This window comes from Zonotrichia leucophrys, chromosome 2 (genome assembly GCF_028769735.1).
Source record: "Zonotrichia leucophrys gambelii isolate GWCS_2022_RI chromosome 2, RI_Zleu_2.0, whole genome shotgun sequence".
Taxonomy (NCBI): Eukaryota; Metazoa; Chordata; class Aves; order Passeriformes; family Passerellidae; genus Zonotrichia; species Zonotrichia leucophrys.
Genome location: NC_088171.1, coordinates 48,303,362 through 48,324,943, shown reverse-complemented (window position 1 = coordinate 48,324,943; position 21,582 = coordinate 48,303,362). Strand labels below are relative to the sequence as shown.

The window sequence follows — 21,582 nt, the reverse complement described above, 5'->3', positions numbered from 1 at the left end:
GTGCTCCCAGATGGCTGGAGTGGAAAGGAAGAAAGAACTGCTGAAAAGGCTGAAGACCCACCACTCATGCCCTGAAGGCCACTGTTACCATCTCAGTGACCCCACTATGCCAAGAAGAGCAAAGTACAGAATTAAGGTAAGAATGGAAAGATTCCATGACATACAGATTTTATAGGCTGTGTCATTCAGCAGGTCAAATTTTAATTAAGTCTTGGGTCATGGTATCTCAGCTATTCAGTATTTTAAAATTTGCCAGATCTTTCTGGGAGCACACAGCTGCAAATCATGTTGGTTTATTCCTCCTGTAAGCAAATCCAAAACAGCACCTCAGACAGCCCATATTCGCCTGTGTCCTCCTTTATCTTGCTGAGAGGAAGGGACTGATTCATTTTTACCTGTGTACTGTAATCTCACAACATCAGATAAGCCTTTCTCTCACCACCAGCCTGCTTTCCTGTGGCCTGTGCTCTCACCCTCTGCTCTGGGGGGGTTAAACCACCTTGAGACAGCCTAAATGACAGCTCAGCAGCAGTGTGCAGGAGGCCCCCACACAGCCCACATCTCTAGGGCTCGGGAATGCACCTCTGGCATTGTCTCCTGGGAGCTACAGCTAAGCATGGAGGAGCTGTTGTGGTATAAAGCATCCTCCCTCTTGCAGCCTTGGTAGAATTGCTTGGCATCTTCTGAGGAAAACAGACCCATAGTGCTAAGGGAGCCATTTAGTGAGGTGGATCCTCCTCAGGGATGCTGGGGAGCACCAAAGATGCCAACCCAGGTGTTGAGTACTGGCAAAGTTGGCATTTGGGAGCCCATGGAGCAGCTGGCACTCTTGGTGGGAGCAGATTCAAGTCCCTTTTCTGAAAACACAAGCTGACGCCTGATAAATATGGGCAGAGAGTTTTGGTTAAAAGTTACAGCTTACCTTCATCTGCACTGACTGCAGTTATTTTTGCTAATCATCAAAAGAAACTGGATGTAGGCTTAAAGCAAAGGAATTATCTAGACACATGAATTATGAATTTTGCATCATGAATTATTGCCTAAAATAGTGTGATGCACTAAATACATCTAGGGCAAGTGTTCTTTAGATTTGAAAGACTGGAAAGGACACCAGCTTCAGGGGAAAGAAATAGTTTCTTTCTTTATCCTAAAAAAAAAAAAAAAAAAAAAGAAATAAAATTGGGCAACTTTCCTTTACCTACTTTATACAAATTTTTCCACAGTTATGCTTTTGGGTCTTGGCTGCTCATCTTGAAAGGCTTCCCTGGGATTTGATTTTCAGAAGGTCGGTGGTAAGCATTTGCCAAAACCCATCTGTAATCAGGGAAATGGAGAACTAAAAACTGAGATGGTTACTTTTGGATGGAACAAAACCCAGATGGCTACTTTCGGGCAGAAGCATGACTGTCTGTATCTTTTCTACCTCTTCTTACTTCCCCATTGCTAAATTCCAGAAACTTGCAATGTGGCATCATTAAAATTTCTTAACCAACTTTCATGGTTTCCACACCAGAGCTTTGGGGCAGGGGACATCTTTTCTGGAGGGCACTCAAGGAGTTTGGCTACAGAGGGTGAAAAGGGGAAAAAGTTGAGTAGAAGAAAAACATTGGTGAGCACTAGATACCCCAGATCACTGGGTAGCTGCATAAATCACTTTTTTAGCCTGGCTTGAGGTCTGAGACTTACCCCACTTGGCGTTAACACAGACTCACTGATGGAACATTTTCTTATACACTGTGGCTCACTTCTGCCCCAGCCCAAAAGAAACTTTGGTCTACTACCATTCCATCTCCTAGTACAAAATGGAATTCCCTATCTTGCACATTATCTTTTATCTGGACATTTCCCAACACCACTATCGCTGTATCGCTCGGAGGCAAGATTATTCAGGCTTCCTGCTGGGGATCTGCAGCATCTCTGCTGCACAGAGAGAAGCACACACAGAGACTGCAAAAAGAGCTGTTTCTAGTATGCATGGACTAGATTTGGGCATACTCAGACATACAATTATTATCATTTCTGCTTCCTGAAAATCATTTCTTGGCATCTGATCGTTGCTGAAAGTGACTGTGAAGGTGACGTGTTGCTTGTGTTAAATTCAGAGCTTGGAGATCTCCAGAACATACCTGTTCTCTGCTCTGTGTGATGGGGATCTGGTGAAAAATGAGAGACTTACTAATGGGGTGCCTGTCTGCCACCTTTTCATGAGACTGAGAGAGCTGCATTTGTTGTTTGGTCCCCAAAATGCATTTCCACTTACTCATTCTTCCAGAAGTGATAAAGAGGTACCCTTTTCCTTCAGGAGGTGCAGTTTGGGGGGTGAAAGTCATTCAGTCCCTACTTTGTTATCTTCCATGCATAGTGTTAGAACAAGATGTTTACTCAGATATTTCATTTTGAGAAAATACTCCAGTGAGGGGAAGGAGTTTTATTGGAGGTTATTTAACACCCTCAAGCTTTGTTGCTAATTTATGTTGGTAGCTTTAAATATAACTGAGTATTTAGCTGAAGCTAAATGAATGGTGGCAAAAAAGTTACAGGGAGAAAAAAAACACAAATACTCCAGTGTTAATTTGTTTTCTAAGCCAGGAAGATGGAGAAGATACTACTTCTGTGTCACACTCCAGTAAAACCCTGGGTAACATTCCTGAGTCCTCTTCTTTCTTTTTATAATTTGGTTGTACAGTATAGTAGCAGTCCCAGTAAAATATCTGTATTCTATTTGAATATCTGTATATAGGCCTTGCCCTGATAAGCCCCGGTTGTTTTTGATGGGCTGCAGCTGTGATGTCCTTAATTGGGCGGCAGCTGTAGCTAGTGAAGATAACTGTGATAAAAGGGGGTGGGCTTGGCCACTCAGGGAGAGCTTGGAAGGAGTCCTGACTAAGAAGCAGCAACAAGCAGAAGCAGTATAAGTCTGTGCTGTGAAGAACTGCCCCGGAGAAATATCACCAAGAAGGTATGAGACTCTAGAAATATGATTGCAGCAGTATAGGCCTTTAGAAATATGAATACGACAGTACAGCATTCACTCTGTTATTTAGGCAAAGAAAAAAGAATTCCTGGTGTGGTGTCCAGCAGCTTAATTTAAATACAAAATTTAAAGAAAAATTTAAAAGGAAAAAGGGTCAGGAAAGCCTGAACCATACTTTTTCATGGCTGTGGACATTCCAGTGCAGAAAAAGGAGGTTGGTCCAGCATCACCAGGCTTGGAATCCTTCATCAGGGAATACAGATAGATTTGCAAGGCAGAAGATTGCCTGCTCATTTTTTCTGAACAATTTAGTTGGGCAGATTTTGCTAAAGCCTATGCCTATACCCCTCATATTTAAATAACCTTGTACTGAGCATATATCAGGGTTTGAAAAGGATTCAATAACTCATTGAAATATATTACAGCTCTTCTTTATGCATCCAGAGCAAGAGCAGAAAGACGTCAGAAAGGTATTATAAGAGAGTGAACATTTATCTGAAATGCTATTTATATTTCATTGAATTGGCTGAAAAGGACTGTGGAAGGCCAATAATGAGTGAGGGAGGCAGGCAGCCATCCCACTGTGCGTGAAGGATGGTGTCTTGATGGATGATTTAATGACTCCAACGTGTGTGGAGGGGCCAGAGACCAGGCAGCTGACCAGGCAGAAATGTTCTGTGTTTAAGGCACAGCTTGAGTGGGGGAAGAAGAGTGATGCAGTGCCTGCTTTCCCCCTCACTAACAGTTTGATGGTCCTTGTGCTGCTGGTTTTGATTCTCATGGGGCCATTCCTCATTGTGAAGGCAGAAGTCATGCCTGCCTTCTCCAGGTTCAAGTCTCTTCTGGGATGAATTAATGCGTCAGATTTGCATCAGGCCCCAGCTGCTCACCTTTCTGCATCCCTCAAGAAGGGGCCTGAACAAATGCTGCTGTGTTTGACAAAGTATTTTCTCTAATACCCTAATTTCTGGAATGGGACAGAAAAGAAATGAAAATACAGCTCTGAATCTGAAGCTAGAGGAAAGAGGTAAATCTGTGGGATGCCCAGACAGGGTAAGGAAGCAGAAAAGATGAAAGGTGCTCTGAATAGAGAGCCATTTTGGAGAGGCATGTGTCTGCTTTATGGTGAGGTGGCTATGAATAGTGGTAGATAAATACAGCTGCCCTTGTCATCTTCTTGTATATACGCGAGTCTAAACCATCAATGTTGGATATCAGCATAAAATCTAACGCAAGTGAAAAGACAGACAAGTGCAAACAAACCCTCCATGAATTTTCAGCAACAGGGCTAGGCAAATTGTGACAGAAGAAGTTTAAACTGAGTATTAGGAAAAATTTCTTCATGGAAAAGGTTGTCAAGCATTGGAACAGGCTGCCCAGGGAAGCAGCTGAGTCACCATCCCTCGAGGTATTTAAAAGATGTGTAGATGTGGTGCGTAGGGACATGGTTTAGTGGTGGATTTGGCAGCACTGGGGTAACAGTCGGACTTCATTATCTTAAAGGTCTTTTCCGATCTAAATGATTCTATGATCTGAAGGGTGAAATGTTAAGGGATGACCTCATGCCTGACTCTGGCTTGTCTGTATAAGACTAGATTACCAGTGCAGTCTTTACTGACTGCTACATCACCCTCATCTTCTTGAATTAGAGGAGGTGTATTCCTCCAAGTGCTTTGATTTCTTTTATACAGCTTGACTTCTCTAAAGAGCATGAAGGCTCTGTACATGGCTGGCTGGCCAGAGACTTGCCTAATCAATATTTGAGAAATCAGCCTGCACTGCCTTTTCATATTCACCTATGGATGATGGATACTATTCCTGAAGGGCTATTTTGGAGGGATGTGGTCCAGCACAGCTGCAGGTCATTTATTATCAAAGCAAATCAGTGGAACATCTATTTAAAAAGACCAAAAAAACCACAACATCCCCCACCCTGTTATTGAATGGCAAAGTGCCACCATGGTACATATGTTGTAGAGATCCCATTTCTGAGCACAGAAGTCCCAGTACAAGTCTCGATCAATATGTTTAAATAATCCTGTGAACTTTGGTATGTGCTAAAAATGCCTCCAGTGACATTCAGCACTGTTTCCTAGCCCAAACACTGGGAATAATTATCTTTAATTGGCACCTGTTCTGTGCTGAGATTAAGAGGCTGTTGAGCTGCAGTTCTTTTATTTGCATTACTGGAGGAAAGATCAAATGGAACGAACATATTCAGACATTTATTTTTCTTCTTCTTTGATGTTGTATCGTTTCCCTTTTAAGAGCTTACAACCCGACAACATCTGGGGCAAGCTTTTGCCCTGCCACCTTCCACCACAGCTTCATCAGCACTAAACTGGGAGCCTGATAGGGGGTTGCATTTCTGACAAAACCCAATAGTGCTGCAGAGGTTGATGCAGTAGTCAGGATTTTGGCTTGCCCAGTGGGTTACTAGCTATTTATGGCAAGGCAATAATCACACTGAGTTGGTAATGCTTGGATCTCACTTCTCTGGGATTTAAATGAGTATCCAAACTGCAGGGCAGCAGAGAGTCTGTCCCAGGCTTCCTGACTTGTATTTACAGCTGGCTCTGAGTGACTCACTTATCTAAGGGCTCTAACAAGTTTTTCAGTAATATTGCCACACTCTCTTGCTTCTTAATTGCTAGAGTTGAGGGTTTAGGGTATTTTTGTCTAGATAATAGCAAGAATTATATCTTCTTTAGATTGGAAAAGGCCCACAGCTGTGCCTACCAAACTTGAACTGGAAAATCCATGCTAGTAAGATTACTTCTGGATTTGTAAGGTCATCTGCACACAGTAAGAACACCACAGCCAGGTTTGTTTTTCTGCACCAGTATCAAACAACTAAGGAAATGTACTGCATCACCAATAATCATAGAGTCATAGAATAATTTAGTTTGGAAAAAAGCTTCAAGCTATCAACTTTAACTGTTAACCCAGCACTGTCAAGTCCACCACTAAGCCATGTGAATCACTATAGGGCTCCTCTCACAGGCAGTGGTGAGAAATACACTTTGAAGATGCACTTAATCTGATCTCCACTTTGCAAAAAGCCATCTTTTGTAGAAAATCTAAGTCACCCCTGTTGCAGATATCTTTTTATGAAAATCCTTTTCTTGAGATTTTCCTTCCTGAGAAGCTGAGAGGCCTCAGGGACAAAATGTAAACAATGGTTATCTGGCGCTGTGGAGCGCAACAGGTGGGTCTGTGCATTGGTCTCATGTTCTTGTTTGGAATCAATGGCCAATCATAACCCACTGGCTTGGACACAGTGTCCGAGCCACCAACCTTTGTGATCATTCTTTCTTTTCTATTCCTAGCTTAGCTAGCCTTCTGAGAAACCTTTTCTTCTATTCTTTTAGTATAGTTTTAATGTAATATATATCATAAAATAATATATCAAGCCTTCTGAAATATGGAGTCAAAACCTCATCTCTTTCCTCATCTGAAAACCCCTCTGAACACCGTCACACACCCCCTTTTGTCAGCCCTAACAGCCAGATCTTTCCAGAAGTGCACAACCTGCACACAAATGTGCAAGGTGATGTAGCTGTATTTTTCATGGGTTCCCTGTTTGAAAGCCTTAAGAGGTTTGTTCCCACATTTTGTTATCTCCAAACTGAAGTCATGACAGTGATTTACATTTCTAAGAGTTCAGATATCAACCCCCTTGCAAGCTGGGACAATTAATTCCATTACAGGTGGCAGAATAAAGGATAATCATCTCAGCTATAGCATGGCAATAACTTGGAACAAATTTTTGGATATGAGTGTAAGAAAATACCGGTTTAAATGCTTTCCCTGCAGCTTTGAATGACAATGAGATGGAGAGACTCTGAAATAGACACATAACTTGAACTGCAAGCAGCAACTGATAAGGAAACTGGGGCAGAGGGAATGACTCAGTTGGCTGTGGTGTAGCCGCAAATCCACATGGGGCTCTGGAAATGTTCATCCGTGCCAGTGATAATGCACCAACCGCAGAGATGCTTATGACAGTCAGAGAAATTTGGAGCGCAGTAATGAAAAATAACCAACGCAAGAAACCACTGGGAACTTCAGAGTCAAAGGGCACAAAGGACAACGTTTTGAAAATAAAAGGAAGAAAAGGGACTGAGAGGATCTTTGATCTAAAGGCTTCTTCCTGCAGGTTTTATCTCTCCAGACACCAAAATACAAGGCTTATATCTATTCCCTTAAGAACTGAACAGCACGTCAAAGAGGAAAGAAAGGGAGAGAAAACCTTCCAAGATAACATTTAATCATCATAAAAATGCATGCATGAATGTGGCAAAGAGAAAAAAATGCAGATATCTTAAAAATCAATATGTAAAAGAACCTAACCAAATAGGAAAAAAATTGCAGTAATGTGTGCAGTGACTTGGACAGAATAGGATAGATAAATATACACTGCCAGCTGATCTCCTTTTGTAAGATAAGTACTACGTATTTCTGTTTTCAACTAAGTGGCCTCTAATCCTGACAGATGACAAATAAATTCTTGTTTGTCCTGTTTTGGGGCTTCATTGAAGTATTTTCCATTCTCTTTTCTTTTTGTTGGCTTTTTCCAATGTATTTGCTGTATACATGAACAGATCTTTAGGGCCCCATTATAGAAAGCAGCATTGAGACTCACTTCATCCTCACATCTCATTTCACAGCTCTAGTGGCAATCACATCTTGCTCCCCACAGGGAAGGGGTGACTCTTAAATTGTGTTTAAGACCTTACTCAGAAAATAAGAAACCCTAACTCAGTTCCATTGCCTCTCTATCAGGGGCAGCAAAGATGGAGTCTGATACCATACCTGTCCCTTCGGTGATTTGGTGCCACCACACAAACCAATGTGCATTAGGTGTCAGGAACTCCTATGGAAGCATGAGAAATGGAGAAGTGTTTGTGGGTCCTTCAAACTCCAGAAACCACACTCCTGCTCTGGGATCAGCCTAGATTTCTAGGCTGATCTTCACCAGCTACGGATTTCTTCACCAGCTACACATGTACCCTAACGCTGCTCTGCCATCATGGAAATTCAGGCTTGTCTTTGCGTGTTTTGCCTCAGGTTTCTGGCAGCCATCACGTGTGCAACTTTCAGCTCCGCTTAAACTGAGAGAGACTTGAGGGTGTGGCTGGAGAGCTTGGGTGGAGAGTTACTGAGTGGGGCATTCCCTGGGCCATTAGCCCCCGTGGCCTCTTTGGTGACCCCCAAACAAAGCCATCCCCTACGTGGTGTACGTGAGGATATGGTAACTGAGATTTGCTCTGGGGACCCCCACATGTGCTAAAACTCCCAGAAACATAGACCAGATGAATGTGGGTGAGCTCAGCAAGATCTTCAGTGTGTTCTGGCATCCTGTGAGCAAATACAGAGAGCTGCAAGGCTTTCCTTCAGAGCAGAATTTAACCAAAACCCTGCAGAGTAATGTACATCCCTCCTGATCTGTGTGCTGAATGGAGGGAGCTGTGGGCCCTCCCATTTCCTTAGCAGGAAGCAGCAGCAGGTGGGCCCGCATACACCATGGATATTCGTGTGTGTTTATTTATCCATATATTATCACTAGCCCAAATTCAACCTTGAAAAAATTCAGCTGACTCTGTGTCTTCTGCCTAATAGCAAGCGAATGACTGTGGAGCTGGGTTATTTCAGGGCACTGAGGGTTTCCCATCTGCAAGAGGTGCTGAGCTCATGGCACCTCTGGCTCTATGCTGTCCTTGCCTGCTCTTTAAAAGGAGCATTCAGAGAGACAAAACACTGACTGCATTCTCAGCTCTATTTAGGTGAGTAATGCTGCAGGCAGGTACCTAGCGTGGTGTGCAGGAGCATTTCTGCAGCGTTCATTCCTCCACCCACTTGGCTCTCATGCTCACCAAAGGCAAGTGTCAGGGCTCTGAGGCACTCACAGGCTATGACAACCCTGAGCAGCCCCACCAGCCCTGAGAACCCACCTGAACCACACTCCTCTGCCACCTGGCTGGACCTGCTGCAAGCCCAGGTTGCAAACACATTGACAAAATAATAGAGCTGAGGAGACACAGATGGTCAAAAGCTGTAGGGTGACTCTGCCAGACCCTCTTGGGCAGGGGATGCCCCAGACATCACCTCTCTGCACCTGGTGCTTTGCAGAGGGCAGAGCTCTTTTTGCTCTATTCTTTAATTCTAGGCTGGCAGCATCTCCTTGGTCACCCTTGACCTAGGTCTGCTTCTCTGACTTGGGTGTTGTGCGCAACCTAATGGAAGCATTTATGATCAAATCCCTTCCTTTGGGACAAGTCAAATTTGTTTTTTACTTCCCATTGAGATCATTTGTGCACTTACTAAGATTAAAAGGCAACATCAAGTGTTCCTCTGCTCCTGCACCAAGACAGCTTTAGGTCTTAATGTGTCAAGGACTTGGAAGTAATATAAAATCTGCTTGGCAAAAGGCAGGATTTGCTATCTGATTTGAGTGGGAAGAAGAAAGATTTCACACCGGTCTGGGGAGGGGCCAGTGGGGAGGGGGTTCACCTTCCCAGCTGGCCTCCTAATCTAAGTATGCAAATCCCTCATTTCTCTGACCAGACTGCATATTTTAAAAGCTTTGGGGGCTTTTTTACTTCAATTGGTTTAAGAGCTTGACTAACGTGTAAGGTACAGTGCAGAGCAGCTCTGTATTACACACAGAGTTATCTCACAGCTCTTTCCACAGGCTGAAATGAAAGAAAATAACACAGCTGATTACAGGCTTGAGCTACATGCTTTGCAGGTTTACATGCCTGGGAGCAGCTTGGGATCTATCTCTGTACTTTTTCAGTGTCGTTGTTTTGCTTTGTGTTTTGCAATAGATATAAGCAGAAGCCATTCCGGGGACCTCTCTGCTAGGAAGGTTTTTCTTGCCTATTATTAGCACTCTGCTTTTGCAGCAAGCGCTCATGAGCCAATATGCAGAGTTTTAAAGGACTTCAAAGTGTCATTGGGAACCAAGTGATATGTGTGTTAAAAAGGGTTTAATGGAGCTGCAGTCGCTGTAGCAGTGTCTTTTTATAGCAAGTTTTTACAGCGTTAAGAAAAACATCCTGCAGATTTCAGTAGGATTGGCATATGGATAAGGTACTTTGCACTATGATTTTTGTTTATCTGCTCTTAAAAAAAATTAAAGGAAAACAGCATTGCTAGCTATAGGGAGAATGATAAGCAGAAGCAGTTTTGCAAAACTCAGGCAACAGCTATTACCTTCATTTTGGATTTAATTATTTTTATATTTTTCATAGGAAAGCATACATTTGAAAGCAAATTGCTTGGCTTAAAGAATGGAAATACAGAGTGATTTGTATTCATGTTGAAGATTTTATAGTCTTTTTTTTTTTCCCCAGAGCCACTGGATTATATCATCATTAGCACAAGGCAAATCCTCCTTATTAAATTTGAAGAAAACTTTCTGGGACCATCTTTAAAAAGTCATAGGGGAGGCTCCCAAGGAAGGAAGTGGTTTGCAAAAAACACATTAAATAATGAAGCGGATCTGATCCATGTGTGATAATATTGGTCTGCAGGAACTGGCTGGAATTTGCTGGTTTTAATACCTTCTCTAGTTTTTCCTTTTACAACGCTATTTATAAGTCTCTTTTAATTATTCCTGGGACGCATGTAGGGATACTTTATGAGACAGGCTCCTCATTGTCCTTTAGAAACCCATGTCATTGGCCTACCCACATCTGAAATAGAGAAGGAATCAAAAGGAAAGATGTGTACCCATTGCCCACTGTGAGGGGAAGAGACTTGCCCAGGTTTACACAAAAAGGCAGAGGCAGAGCAAGGACAGCATTGTCCCTCCAGTGCCTCAGTCCTAAACTGCCTCCTTAAAGCCATCCTTGCATCCACGGAGTCTGGGATGTAGCTGTTTGGACTTGTTCCACCTCTGAATTCACATAATTTAAACATGTTTTACTCTGCTTTTGCTTCAGGCTGGGGAATGGCTGGTTTATGCCTTGTCTGAGGGATTAAAAAAATATAGCCAGGGTAACCTTTAGTTGTTGTGACTGCCAAAGCAGGAGCAGCACAGGATTTCTCAAGGCTCTCAGGCAGCTGGGGGCTGCAAGCGAATGTGTTCAAAGCTGATGGGAGCAGGGGTTCAGCTCCCCGTGCTACCCTCACACTGGCAGCTGTCTCCCATCCCTATGCCTCAGCCCCAGCAGAACTAAAGCCCTGGCAAAAGCCCAGCACGGCAGCCCCGTCCCTCCCAGCCCTGCAGCTCCGTCTGGAGCAGCTTCTTTCATTTTTCACACTCAGTCCCCCCGAACGGAAACCTTGGTCAGAGATTTTGCAGAGGCACCCAGAGAGATACTTTCTTTCTTTCTTTCTTTTCTGCGGAGGAGGGCAGAGCAGTGACGGCACAGGGGGAAGGGTTTGTAGAGTTGTTTTTTTCTTTTTCCCTTTTTGCAACACTGGTTGTTCAGGGGAGTGTCTTGCGTTATTAATGCTGAGTGGCTCTGTGGTTCAAGGTCGTTAGTCATCCGCTGGTACTGCAGGAGACACCGGAGCGCTGAGCCACAGCTCCTCATCCAGCCCTCTGGGTCCTCCCAGGCCAGCAGGTTGGGAAGAGCTGCACATGGGGGCCTGTGGGGGTCTGGGGAGCAGCCTGGGCATGCCACAGGGGCATCCTCGCAGCGTGCCCAGGCCTGTGGGACCGCTGGGTTTATGGGTGGCAGGGCCTGGGAGGGGCTGAGGGTCGGGAGAGCACCTGCAATGTGCGAGTGTGGGACCCTCCATGCACCCCACGAGAGGGTGGATGTCTCTGTCCCCACCTGGCAGTCTGTCCCTGTGTTAACTACAGCTGCACAGGCACGCCAGTCTCCTTCTCCTCAAGCTTCACCCATGCAGGATACTCTCTGAGGAGGAGTGGACCCTAACAGGTCCACTTGCACCCCTCCCACCTGATTTCTTCCTTTTTTACTTCCTTAGGATGAAGGAGTCTAGGCAAACATTCCTTAGTTTATTCTGCATCCTCTGGCTCTTGCTGCTGCTGAAGACTGCCTCTTGCTCCCCTCTGCCCCGTGGAAAAGACCCACGAGCCCCTTCGCTCCCCTTTGGGCTGTACAAAGGACACACCTGTGTTGGTATGTACCCAGGGTTTGTTTGCCTGCTGGACTGGTTCATTCCTTACTTCACTGGTGAGCTGAGAGTTGCTGTTCACATCATAAATCGCTCCTTTATCTCTTTCAACAGCTGTACTGCAAAATACTTGTAGTCTTTGCTGAATCAGTCACTGACAATTTTGCAAGGCTGTCATGGGATCTGGAAATATTTTTATGATTTTGTTTTTGACTGGCTTCTTCCCAAAGTTCATGTTTTCACTCTCTGGGAAATGGCATCTGAGAAGTTGGCTTTAATGTCTGCAGGTCTGGGATCTGGAAATAGGATGTTATGAGGTGCTGGTGTTTCTTAGGGCTCATGATGCATTTTGCTTAACTGACAGGAAGGCACAGTTCCCTTCAGGCTTTCCCAGGGTCTCCTAATTGATTTCAGTTCCTGGAAAACTATTCTTAAGAGTGGTTGGTCCATCCCTTGGGCCAGAGGTCTTTGTGGTCTGAATAGTCATCTCTGGATAGCTGGGTTGCAAAGGCTGCTTCCTCACGTTTCCTTTCCTTTTGATGTGCACACGTGTTTGCATGATCCACACTGAACTGGGGCAAGTTGGCAACCCCCTTTTCACGTGACTTCAGTGACTGTGGCGATCCCCATTGTACCTATATCTGAGAGTAGGTATCCCACAGTCTCAGGTGGCTGAGTGATTCCCAGAGCAAGACTGGTAACACTGGACTCAATGTAAACTGTGGATATCTCTGCACCAGAAATGCCCTTGGCATGGCACTCCATATACCTAGGGAGATGTGGTAGCTTATAGTTTTTATGTGTGCAAATGGTATGTCTTATGCATTACAATCAAATGCTGTACTTTGTCATCAGCAGGACTTGTTGATCTTACAGGCCTTTTTCAGCCTAAAAAATTCTATGATTCTTTTAGCTTCCCAAGGCACCTTTGTGCTGGAAACATAAAACCCTGTCACAGTTTTATGTCCTTCAGAAGGAAACAATTCTTTCCACTGTGGCTTGGGGAATACAGTTAGAAATAACAATCCTGAACTTGATAAAAGCAGATTTTTGCTTCTCTTCTGAGCCACACACAGTTTTGGTGGGGCAGGGTGAATCAAAAGGAGAGCAGAGTCAGGGTGGTGAGGGGGTTCAGCCCCCAGCCTGAACATGAGAACAGGAGGTGAAAAGCAGAAATGGCTGTGAGGGGCTGTCCTTGTTTGGGCTGGGAGCCAAGCAAGTGGTGACCGAGCAGCTGCCAGAGCTAGGGGGAAGTGGTGTTGTTTAGTGGTGAGATCTTAAGGCAGCTACAGTTTTGATGGCACAGGAAAGGCAGTGACTATACTCATCTGTTGGATTTTTATGCGGGTGGCTTTTAGATGTCAGGTTGTGAGCATTTTCTGGCCTTTCTGTCCTGTTGACTCAGAAAAGTTCTAAATTCCACACATTGCATTGAAGTTGCCTTGCGCAAGATAATATGTCCTTTTTTTCCCCCCTCCTAAAGGGAGGAGAGCTGTGCTAGCCCCATTTCTGGGACCACTGTGGATCTCTTTGTTCAGGGAGGAGACACTGCCTCCCACAACTAGTTTATCTTTCTGAAGTGTCCCTTCAGCTAAAAACATCCTTGTGAGCTTGACTCAGGACCCAAACAGACTGTACCCACCTCTGCAAAACACAAGATAAAAATGGTGTGGCTAGTGTTAAAAGGGCAGCCTGGCAGGGAGGGCTGCTGGCTCCTAGCCCAGATGGCCACCTCTGGGCTTTTCCTGATTAGCTGCTCATTCAACTAACTCTTGAAAATGTCCCTTCCTTTTTTCAAGCAGAAGGGGAAAGCGCAGCGGAATTGATGGTTGCACTTGCCATGGCTTGGAGCAGGGGTAAAGTCAGCTCTTGCATCTGATTCCATGACCAGCCTTCTTAGGAGCAGACAGTAAGGCAGGATCAGCTTGTTATTTCCTTCCAACAACTCGACCCCAGATACTTAGTCGGCTTAGTTTGCCATCTGGGAAGGTAATGAGAAAGAGACATGAGTACTTCTGTGTCTTCTCGGCCTCATAGATCAAGGCCAAGATGATTTCTCAGAACCAGAGAGAATGATAGAATTGTTTGGGTTAGAGAGCACCTTAAAGATCCTGTAGTTCCATCCTCCTGACATGGGCAGGGAAGCTTCCACTTGATCACCTTGCTCAGAGTCCCATGCAACCAAGCCTTGAATAGTGGCAGGGCAGATTTTTTGGATTACCTGTTCCAGTGCCTTCTCACTGTCATCATGAAGAATTTCTTCCTTAAATCTTATCTAATTTTTTAATGTGAGAAATTCCTATTGCTAAATGCATAGATTTCCTTGCATTTTTTTTCTTTCACACAAGTTTAACTGTATGGTGAGGTGTCTAATCTCTCAAAGTTATCTGTCTCAATTTTCTGAGGGAAATGAGGTGGCTGCACATTGAATTTCTGATCACTCCTGTGTACCACCTGCCTGAGATTGCTATGTTAGTAGCCAAAACCAGTCAGAAAGTGAATGCTCTTTCACTAACAAAACAAAGAAAATATTTCCAATTAAGCCTTTGCACTGAGAGTATCACACTTCTTGAAGAAGTATGTGGAAATAATATGACAGGAGAGCAAAAGGCAGCTCTGGTACCTCTGTTAAATGTAATACAACTTGGTTGCTTCCTCCTTCTGTTGCCCTTGCTTGCAGCACTCCCTGGGTAGGCATCACCATCTGCCCCAGTATATTCCAGTCATATTGGCAAAGCATTTGGGTAACTCAAGGGGCTTCCCTGCCCTTAGCAGATCCTGGGAAATGTCTTTTGGGCAGGAATCTATGTACCAATATGGAACAGGGCTGGAGGAGAGAAGAGTGTGCCTCCAGTGAGGTTTAGACAGCAAATGTCACACAAAAAGAGACACACAAAAAATGATGTGACTCTTTCTACAGTTATCAAAGGTTTTAATCACCTTTGCTAACTGTAGAAAGAGTCACAATTTTTTTTGCATTTTCCTGAAAAATGTGGCTGTTTCATTTACAGAAGGGCTTTTCATAATTGACTTGACATACAAACAAAACAACTGGAGGGTTCCCACCTAAAAAGGGGTTTAATGCTGCTGCATTTTAGAGTTACAGCAAAGAGGGGAAAAAACACCCAATAATAACCCTCCCGACCACAGGATCAGATGTAATAACTATCCTTGTATCCTAACTATCTAAGATAACTGGTCTGTAACAGTACCTAACCACAACCAGATAAATGGCTTTTTTTTGGCCTTGTCACGAGACAAACTTTCCCAGCATCTGACAGTCTTTTTCTCCATCAGTATTTCCTGTCTCCTCAGGCTGCTAAAATGCCACCATCTTTGCATTCTGTGAAATCAGCTCAGGCCCTTTCTCTGAACCTTCTGCACACTTTTCATGTGATATGTTTTTCTGGCTTTTCCTTATGAGAGGTAAAAGGGCTTTTCTAAGTTTTCCTACATGCAAAAGCTGGTGAAGCTGTTTTCCTCCTGCAAAGGCAGTGAGCTTCTGTTTTGTGCACGGGTTTGGGAGCTACATGCTGAGTCTGGCTTTCCTTTCTGGGTTTGTTACTAATAGACAGCATGGCTTAAGGGATTTATTTGGGATGAGCCATAAAAATCCTTTTGTTGAGTGCAGCCTGACTGTTTCAGTGTGGCATCCTAAGAAAGAGATGCTGTGTACTCTTCTCTCAAAAATTAAGCATGAATGAACATTTCATATGCTCAGGTCTTTACTTTCTCATCTTCCAAATGAGGAAAGTACTGCCCATTTCAAAAGGCAAGCAAAGTTTTACTTAAGTTAATATTAAGATAGTACAGTAACACTGGTAAACTGTTGACACTGGTGTTAATATTTCATCATTTTTCAACTGATTTTTAAAGCTTTTACTCAATTCCACCCTTACATACCACACAGCCCCTAAAGGTTTTTTGCAAACTGCTCTGCTTTCTAGCAAAGGTGACTTCATCCAGAGGTACCTGAAGCAGCCTCAGGAAAGGCAGAAGCTGCCCTGGAGGATGCAGAAAGCGGGGAGGACACTGAAAGACAGATGGGAACTTCTGTATTTGTCTTCCTTCAACACAGTAGGAAAGGGAATTTGGGGAATGGTAGATTAGTCAGTTAAAAATCAAATCCTAGAAAAATCTTGAAATAGTTAATAAAACTTTTTAAAAATGCCTTTCAAAAGTAGTGTCAGATCAATCTAATTTTCTTTGCCAATGGGATAATGCCATGCAGACATGGAATAAGAAGCAGATATTGTAGCTGGGCTTTAGTAAGGCTTTTGCCACTACCTCAGCTCTAATCTTAGGCTTGAGAGATGTGTGACAGTGATTGAGCTTCTACAGGGCAGAACAAAACTGATGGGTAGTCTTGTTCAGAAGGTAATTACAAGTAGCTCACTCCCTAAGCAAAAGAATGTACAAAATCAGGTCTTTCTTGGAGTTCTCTTTTGAACATACTATCATTCTATAGTTTCACTAGCCAGGGTAACTAGCTATTAAATTAAATCACTTCATGTAAAGCTGAAATTGTTTGCAAGTAAAATTAGGGCAGAATTGAATTCGAAACAAGCTTGACAACTTGGAGTACTTGCATCTGAAAAGGTAATTTCAGTATGGGAATGTTGAAGGCACTCACTTCAGCAGGAATAGTCAATGACACACACAGCAGATGAGGATCAACCGGCTGGGTAGCATCCCTGAGGAAGATGATCTGGGCTTGTAGTGGCACAGTGATGGCATGCTGTCACAAAGCACGCACACGCGGCACGCACCGAGACGTGCGAACAGAAGTCAGCTTGCAAGACATGTGAAGTAACCTGTTACCTTTCTCAGCATTGACAAAGCCTCAGAGGAATTTCTGCCTTCCCTTTTGGGGAAGAATGATGCATAGTGACAGGAGGTTTCAGAGAAAAACAAGCATAAGCTATGAAAGAAGAGTGAATAAATTAGAGTTAATTAGTCTAGAGAAGAAAAACTTGAGGAAAGATATATCTGTCCGTGAAAGCATTAAAGGTGTGATCCATTCTCCAAGAAGTAACAGAAGTGGGTTCTCATGGGGACATTCAGGTTAGGAAGAGGATTTTCTTGTGACAGTGATAAGCGAGCAGAGTAAGAAGTTCCTGAGAAATCTGTAGAAGACCTCATTAGGGATCTTTACAAACTGTGTCTGCCCTGTGCCTTCAGAAGGGCCTAGGTGGTTTAGGTCATCTGTTGGGGCAGAGGTTTTGTAAGAGGACTTACTTCAGGCCAGCATTTCTGGAGTTGTGTGCTGTGGCTGCAAGAAGCATTTGCAAAGAGCAGCATTTATTTGTTTTCCCCCCACAGCAGACTGCCCTGCTCTACTGGCGATTAACTTTGGTTGCCCTTTTCAGAATGAGGCGTTTAGTCAGGGAGCCCTCAATAGAGCCAGACAGCAGTGCTCTCCATTTTCTCTGCTAGCAAGCAGAGATCCTGTGGGTCAGCAGCCAGAAAAGCAAATTTCCCCATCTTTGTGCTCGATATAATGCCATTCTCAGCAACCTTTGTGGGTCACCACCTCCATTCAGCCAGCAGCACACAGTTCCTAGCATATGAAGAAGCATGTTTTCGAGACGTATTTTCAGCTCTGATTGCGTTAAAGAACGGGTGTTTCTGAGCCACCAGCAGAGTAAAATGCTGACCTCTACCTGTGTTGATTTGCCTGGTAGTCATTGTCCTCAACAGTTTGCCTCTGTCTAGCTGTGCATGAGTGCAGGGATGAAATATGCCCCTTGGAGTGGCAGCGGGACCGGTGGCGTTTGGAGTTCCCGATAACTTCACACAATGGAACATGCCAAATGGAGATGGAGGCTTTTAACAACTGTGCTCAGGCAGAGAGGCTGTGCACATATTGTCTGGGGGGGCACCATGACAGAACATATAATTTACAGCTCACTGAGTTCTGTAAAAAAGCCTTGCTCAATATCACTGAGCACCACAATGTATTTTACTCTAAAAGGTTGCGAATCTACTTTGATTACAGCTCAGTCAGTTCCAAGCCATAGCAGCTCTGCCCACTTCACCAGCATTGCTCTGTTTCATCAGCCACAAATTTGACCTGATGATCAGCAATAAATACTAAATTTGACCCTAACATTTTTCCCTGTGACTGTACTTTAGCTAGCACAAACACAGGTATGGGAATAGTACAGTAGAGATACTAAAGCAACCACTTAGCAACTTTTCAGCAACTGATGGTAAAAACTTCTTTTCCAAAATCACCCCAAGTCTTACTGAAAGCTTGTGAATCTAAAATGTAAATACAGCTATTGATCACAATGAAAAGATATGCTCAGCATGTCAACACATCCATATCTATATGTGGGTAAATACGCAATCACATCTATGTGCATTTGTACACATGGGTAGTCTTGTACATTCTACATTACTGATGCTTGCCTTGAGCATAATAATCATTTTATTGATTGTCTGTTTGGATGCTGATTCCCATGTGTGTGCCTCTCACTCTTGTTCATGTGTTAACCCTACAGAGAGCTACTGCTCATGTTTAAGGCAATTATTTTTACTTCTTTTAGGAACTGTATATCTGAAAAAAAGTTTATTGTATTTAGAATCTTGAAATAAGGAAGCCTTTGCAACAAGGATAAAGTTATCCACTTACATTAACACTCCCTGCCAGCATTTGGGTTTCAGTAAATTTTCAATATTTTTTCCTGATTTGGAAAAGAAAAATGTGTTAGTGACACACATACATACATAGGGCTTTTTTCATATTAATTAATGCAGAAAACATTTCTATTGGAAATGCCTAGGGTTATAGATTTTGTTAAATAGGGCTCTTTGAAGTGTAATGTAGGAAACACTAGGGATACATTTGGCTGCCAGGTATGGAGTCTTCCACTAGATGGAAACTGAATTTTCTGTACTGTCATAGCTTTATCAGAGTCCTTGTTGTGTGTGTAAATGAAGCAAAAATTAATGGCTGGAGCTCTCAAGTTAGGGTGCCTGAGGTGGCCCACTGCTTTTGCATGAGCAACTGAAATAATAACTGGTATTCCAGATTTTGATGGAATTTGTTATTAATGTGCTCAAAATGCTGCTATTTTTATATTAATATTTTTTAAATTTCTTTAGTAACTACACTATGTGTAATTTAATGCCCAGTGACAGGTTTGTTAATAGTGTATCTTTTAGTATTTCCAAGATATTTCATAAGACTTAGCAAATTAAGGGTGAAAGGGTCATGTATATGCCAACATATTTGAATATGGATACCTATAATTATGTTCAATCACCTCAGTATCTCTATAAAATACATTAATTCTGTAAATGGGATAGGAAGCAAAGTCTGAGTTAAAAGACTATCGCTCAGATCCATTTCCAAATTACCTTTCAAAGCAACAAATCCTCTGGCTCTATATGGGAAGATAACTGCCTATACTTTGCATATACAGGTATGTCATTTGAGCTGAATATTTCATTGAGCTGGAATGAAATCATGAGGTTATAGAGGGCTGTTCTTTGAAAGTATCAGCTCAGTAATGAGAAGCAGTGCAGGAAGGGAATAGAGATATTGGGCCCTCTTAGGAAAGGAATATAATAGTAAGTGAGATGCTGGCACAGGATGCCCAGAGAAGTTGTGGAAGCCCCATCCCTGACTTTGTTCAAGGCCAAGTTGGATGGGATTTGAGCAACCTGGTACAGTGGAAAGTGTACCTGCCCATGGCTGAGGGTGGTTTAAACTAGATGATCTTTAAGGTCTCTTTCAATCCAAGCCATGCTATGATTATATGAAAAGGAAAACATTCCTGGATTGTAAGTTTGCATAGCCACGGTCTCCCTGCACCTAGAATACTCACATGGATGTCCCCGTCTCAGAGGAGAAAACCCTATTTCTTATTATCTCCCCACGTGAATTTCAAAGAGAAATGGTTGAACTGGAATTGGATTAGACTAATTTGGAAGGAGGTATTTTTATGCCAGAACAACAGTGTCAGCACAAGGAGTAGCGATATCCTCTTTTGTAGGCAGGTTCTTGGGTGTCCTCACCTGTAGGCTTTAAGAGATGCCTTGGAGCTTAGGATCATACATAAATGGAAGAATCTAAGACTGTGTTTTGGGAAACCCTTCATCTTCTGCATAAAGCCAGGAATGGGATAAATGGCTACATGTGTGCGGAGCCTTGCTGCAGCAGACAGATTTTTGAGGCAGAGTTCTGCTATATCACCGAGCAAGGTGCCGGTTCCTGCTCTACCAGGAGGAAGCAGTGGCCTCAGGGTGGCCACAGCCTGCTCAGCAGGGTTTGCAGAGAAATATTTCTGTCCAAGGTCCTTTTTTGGACTCGTGTCTTCCTTGTATTCTGGGGGTACATTTAATTTATGGCTGTAGGGGTGAGAAAGAAATCCAGCATCCAGAAACATGAGCAAAGAATGGTAAAGGATGATGTGCCAGGTGCCAGAAAACCCATTTAACTGGGTTTTACTCGGACAAATATACCTACAAATCTGAAACTTAGAGAGACAGCTTTCACTATCCAAAAACTTCTTGACATCCCTAGGTATAATTCTAATTATAGAGCCTTTCAAACTCGTGTGGCAGAAGTGGATTTAAGTTAAATAGTCTGCTCAAACTGCCAGAGGCTTCACAGCTAAGCAATGAATTCTTCTAGTTCTGATTTTATTATTGGGGTAGGGGTTTTTTTTCTGAGCTTATTGGAAATGGCATTTTTTTATTACACACTACCTTCAAATATATGGGAAGAAGTACTTCCTGATGTGTGAGTTTTCACCTTACTGCACTGAGCCAAATGGTTATGGTCTTGTCTTATCTTTTCAGAAATTAATAGCAGATGGGACAAGCCATCGCTAAAAGCGACAGGCATTTATTAATACCACAGTCTAGTTTCTAATGCCTGGTAGGTATTATAATGCCAATGAATTTCTTTCAGAGAAAAACATCCTTCAGCCTGTCAAGGTATTGAAACCTATTATTGAAGTGAAACAGCAGAATCAACTTACTGAAAGTTGTTTCTGAAGAAAATCATGTGCAACAGTGCAAAAAAAAAAAAAAAAAAAAAAGAGCTTTATTTAATGATGCAGCCTATTTATGTTGCCTTATATTTGTCCAGCTCATGATGAGAAATAAATCACATCTAAATATCTAGTGAATTAAAAGCAAGCAATAGCTGCTAATGACTGGTCAGATCTGGATGTGCTTTCTACCGATGCCAGAGCACTTAAAAGTTGATATTCTTGTACATGTCATAAGTAATTAAAGCTATGAGATTTTTACAGTCAAAGACATCTGATTTCCCCCTGCCCTTTTTAGTCTATAATTATTTTCCATTTTTAGCCAGTGGAATTAAGACCTATTAAATACTAGGACAAGTGCTCAGCATTTCTGTTCCTGCCACTCAATGCAGAGGAAGATGATAAAAAGACACCAGGTTTGTAGTAAAAGCAAGGATAGTTTGAAATAACTTTCATAGACACTAATCTCTTGAAGTTTACCTATAGCCCAACACCAGAGATAAGTTC

At 43.0% G+C, this 21,582-nt stretch overlaps 1 protein-coding gene across 3 annotated transcripts in view; it reads left to right on the top strand.

The window, feature by feature from the left end:
* The first annotated feature begins 2,861 nt into the window (after window positions 1-2,861).
* Window positions 2,862-21,582, top strand: part of AOAH (acyloxyacyl hydrolase) — an 81,741-nt gene continuing 63,020 nt past the window's right edge. Inside the window, exons 1-2 of one of the 3 annotated variants that reach the window (XM_064704896.1) lie at window positions 2,862-2,959; window positions 11,921-12,075. In XM_064704896.1, the coding sequence (XP_064560966.1) occupies window positions 11,922-12,075 (154 nt within the window). In that variant the 5' untranslated portion in view covers window positions 2,862-2,959; window position 11,921. Of the gene's footprint in view, window positions 2,960-11,206; window positions 11,364-11,437; window positions 11,551-11,920; window positions 12,076-21,582 lie in introns of those variants that run through there. The other 2 variants (XM_064704897.1, XM_064704895.1) reach the window with 2 other exon arrangements.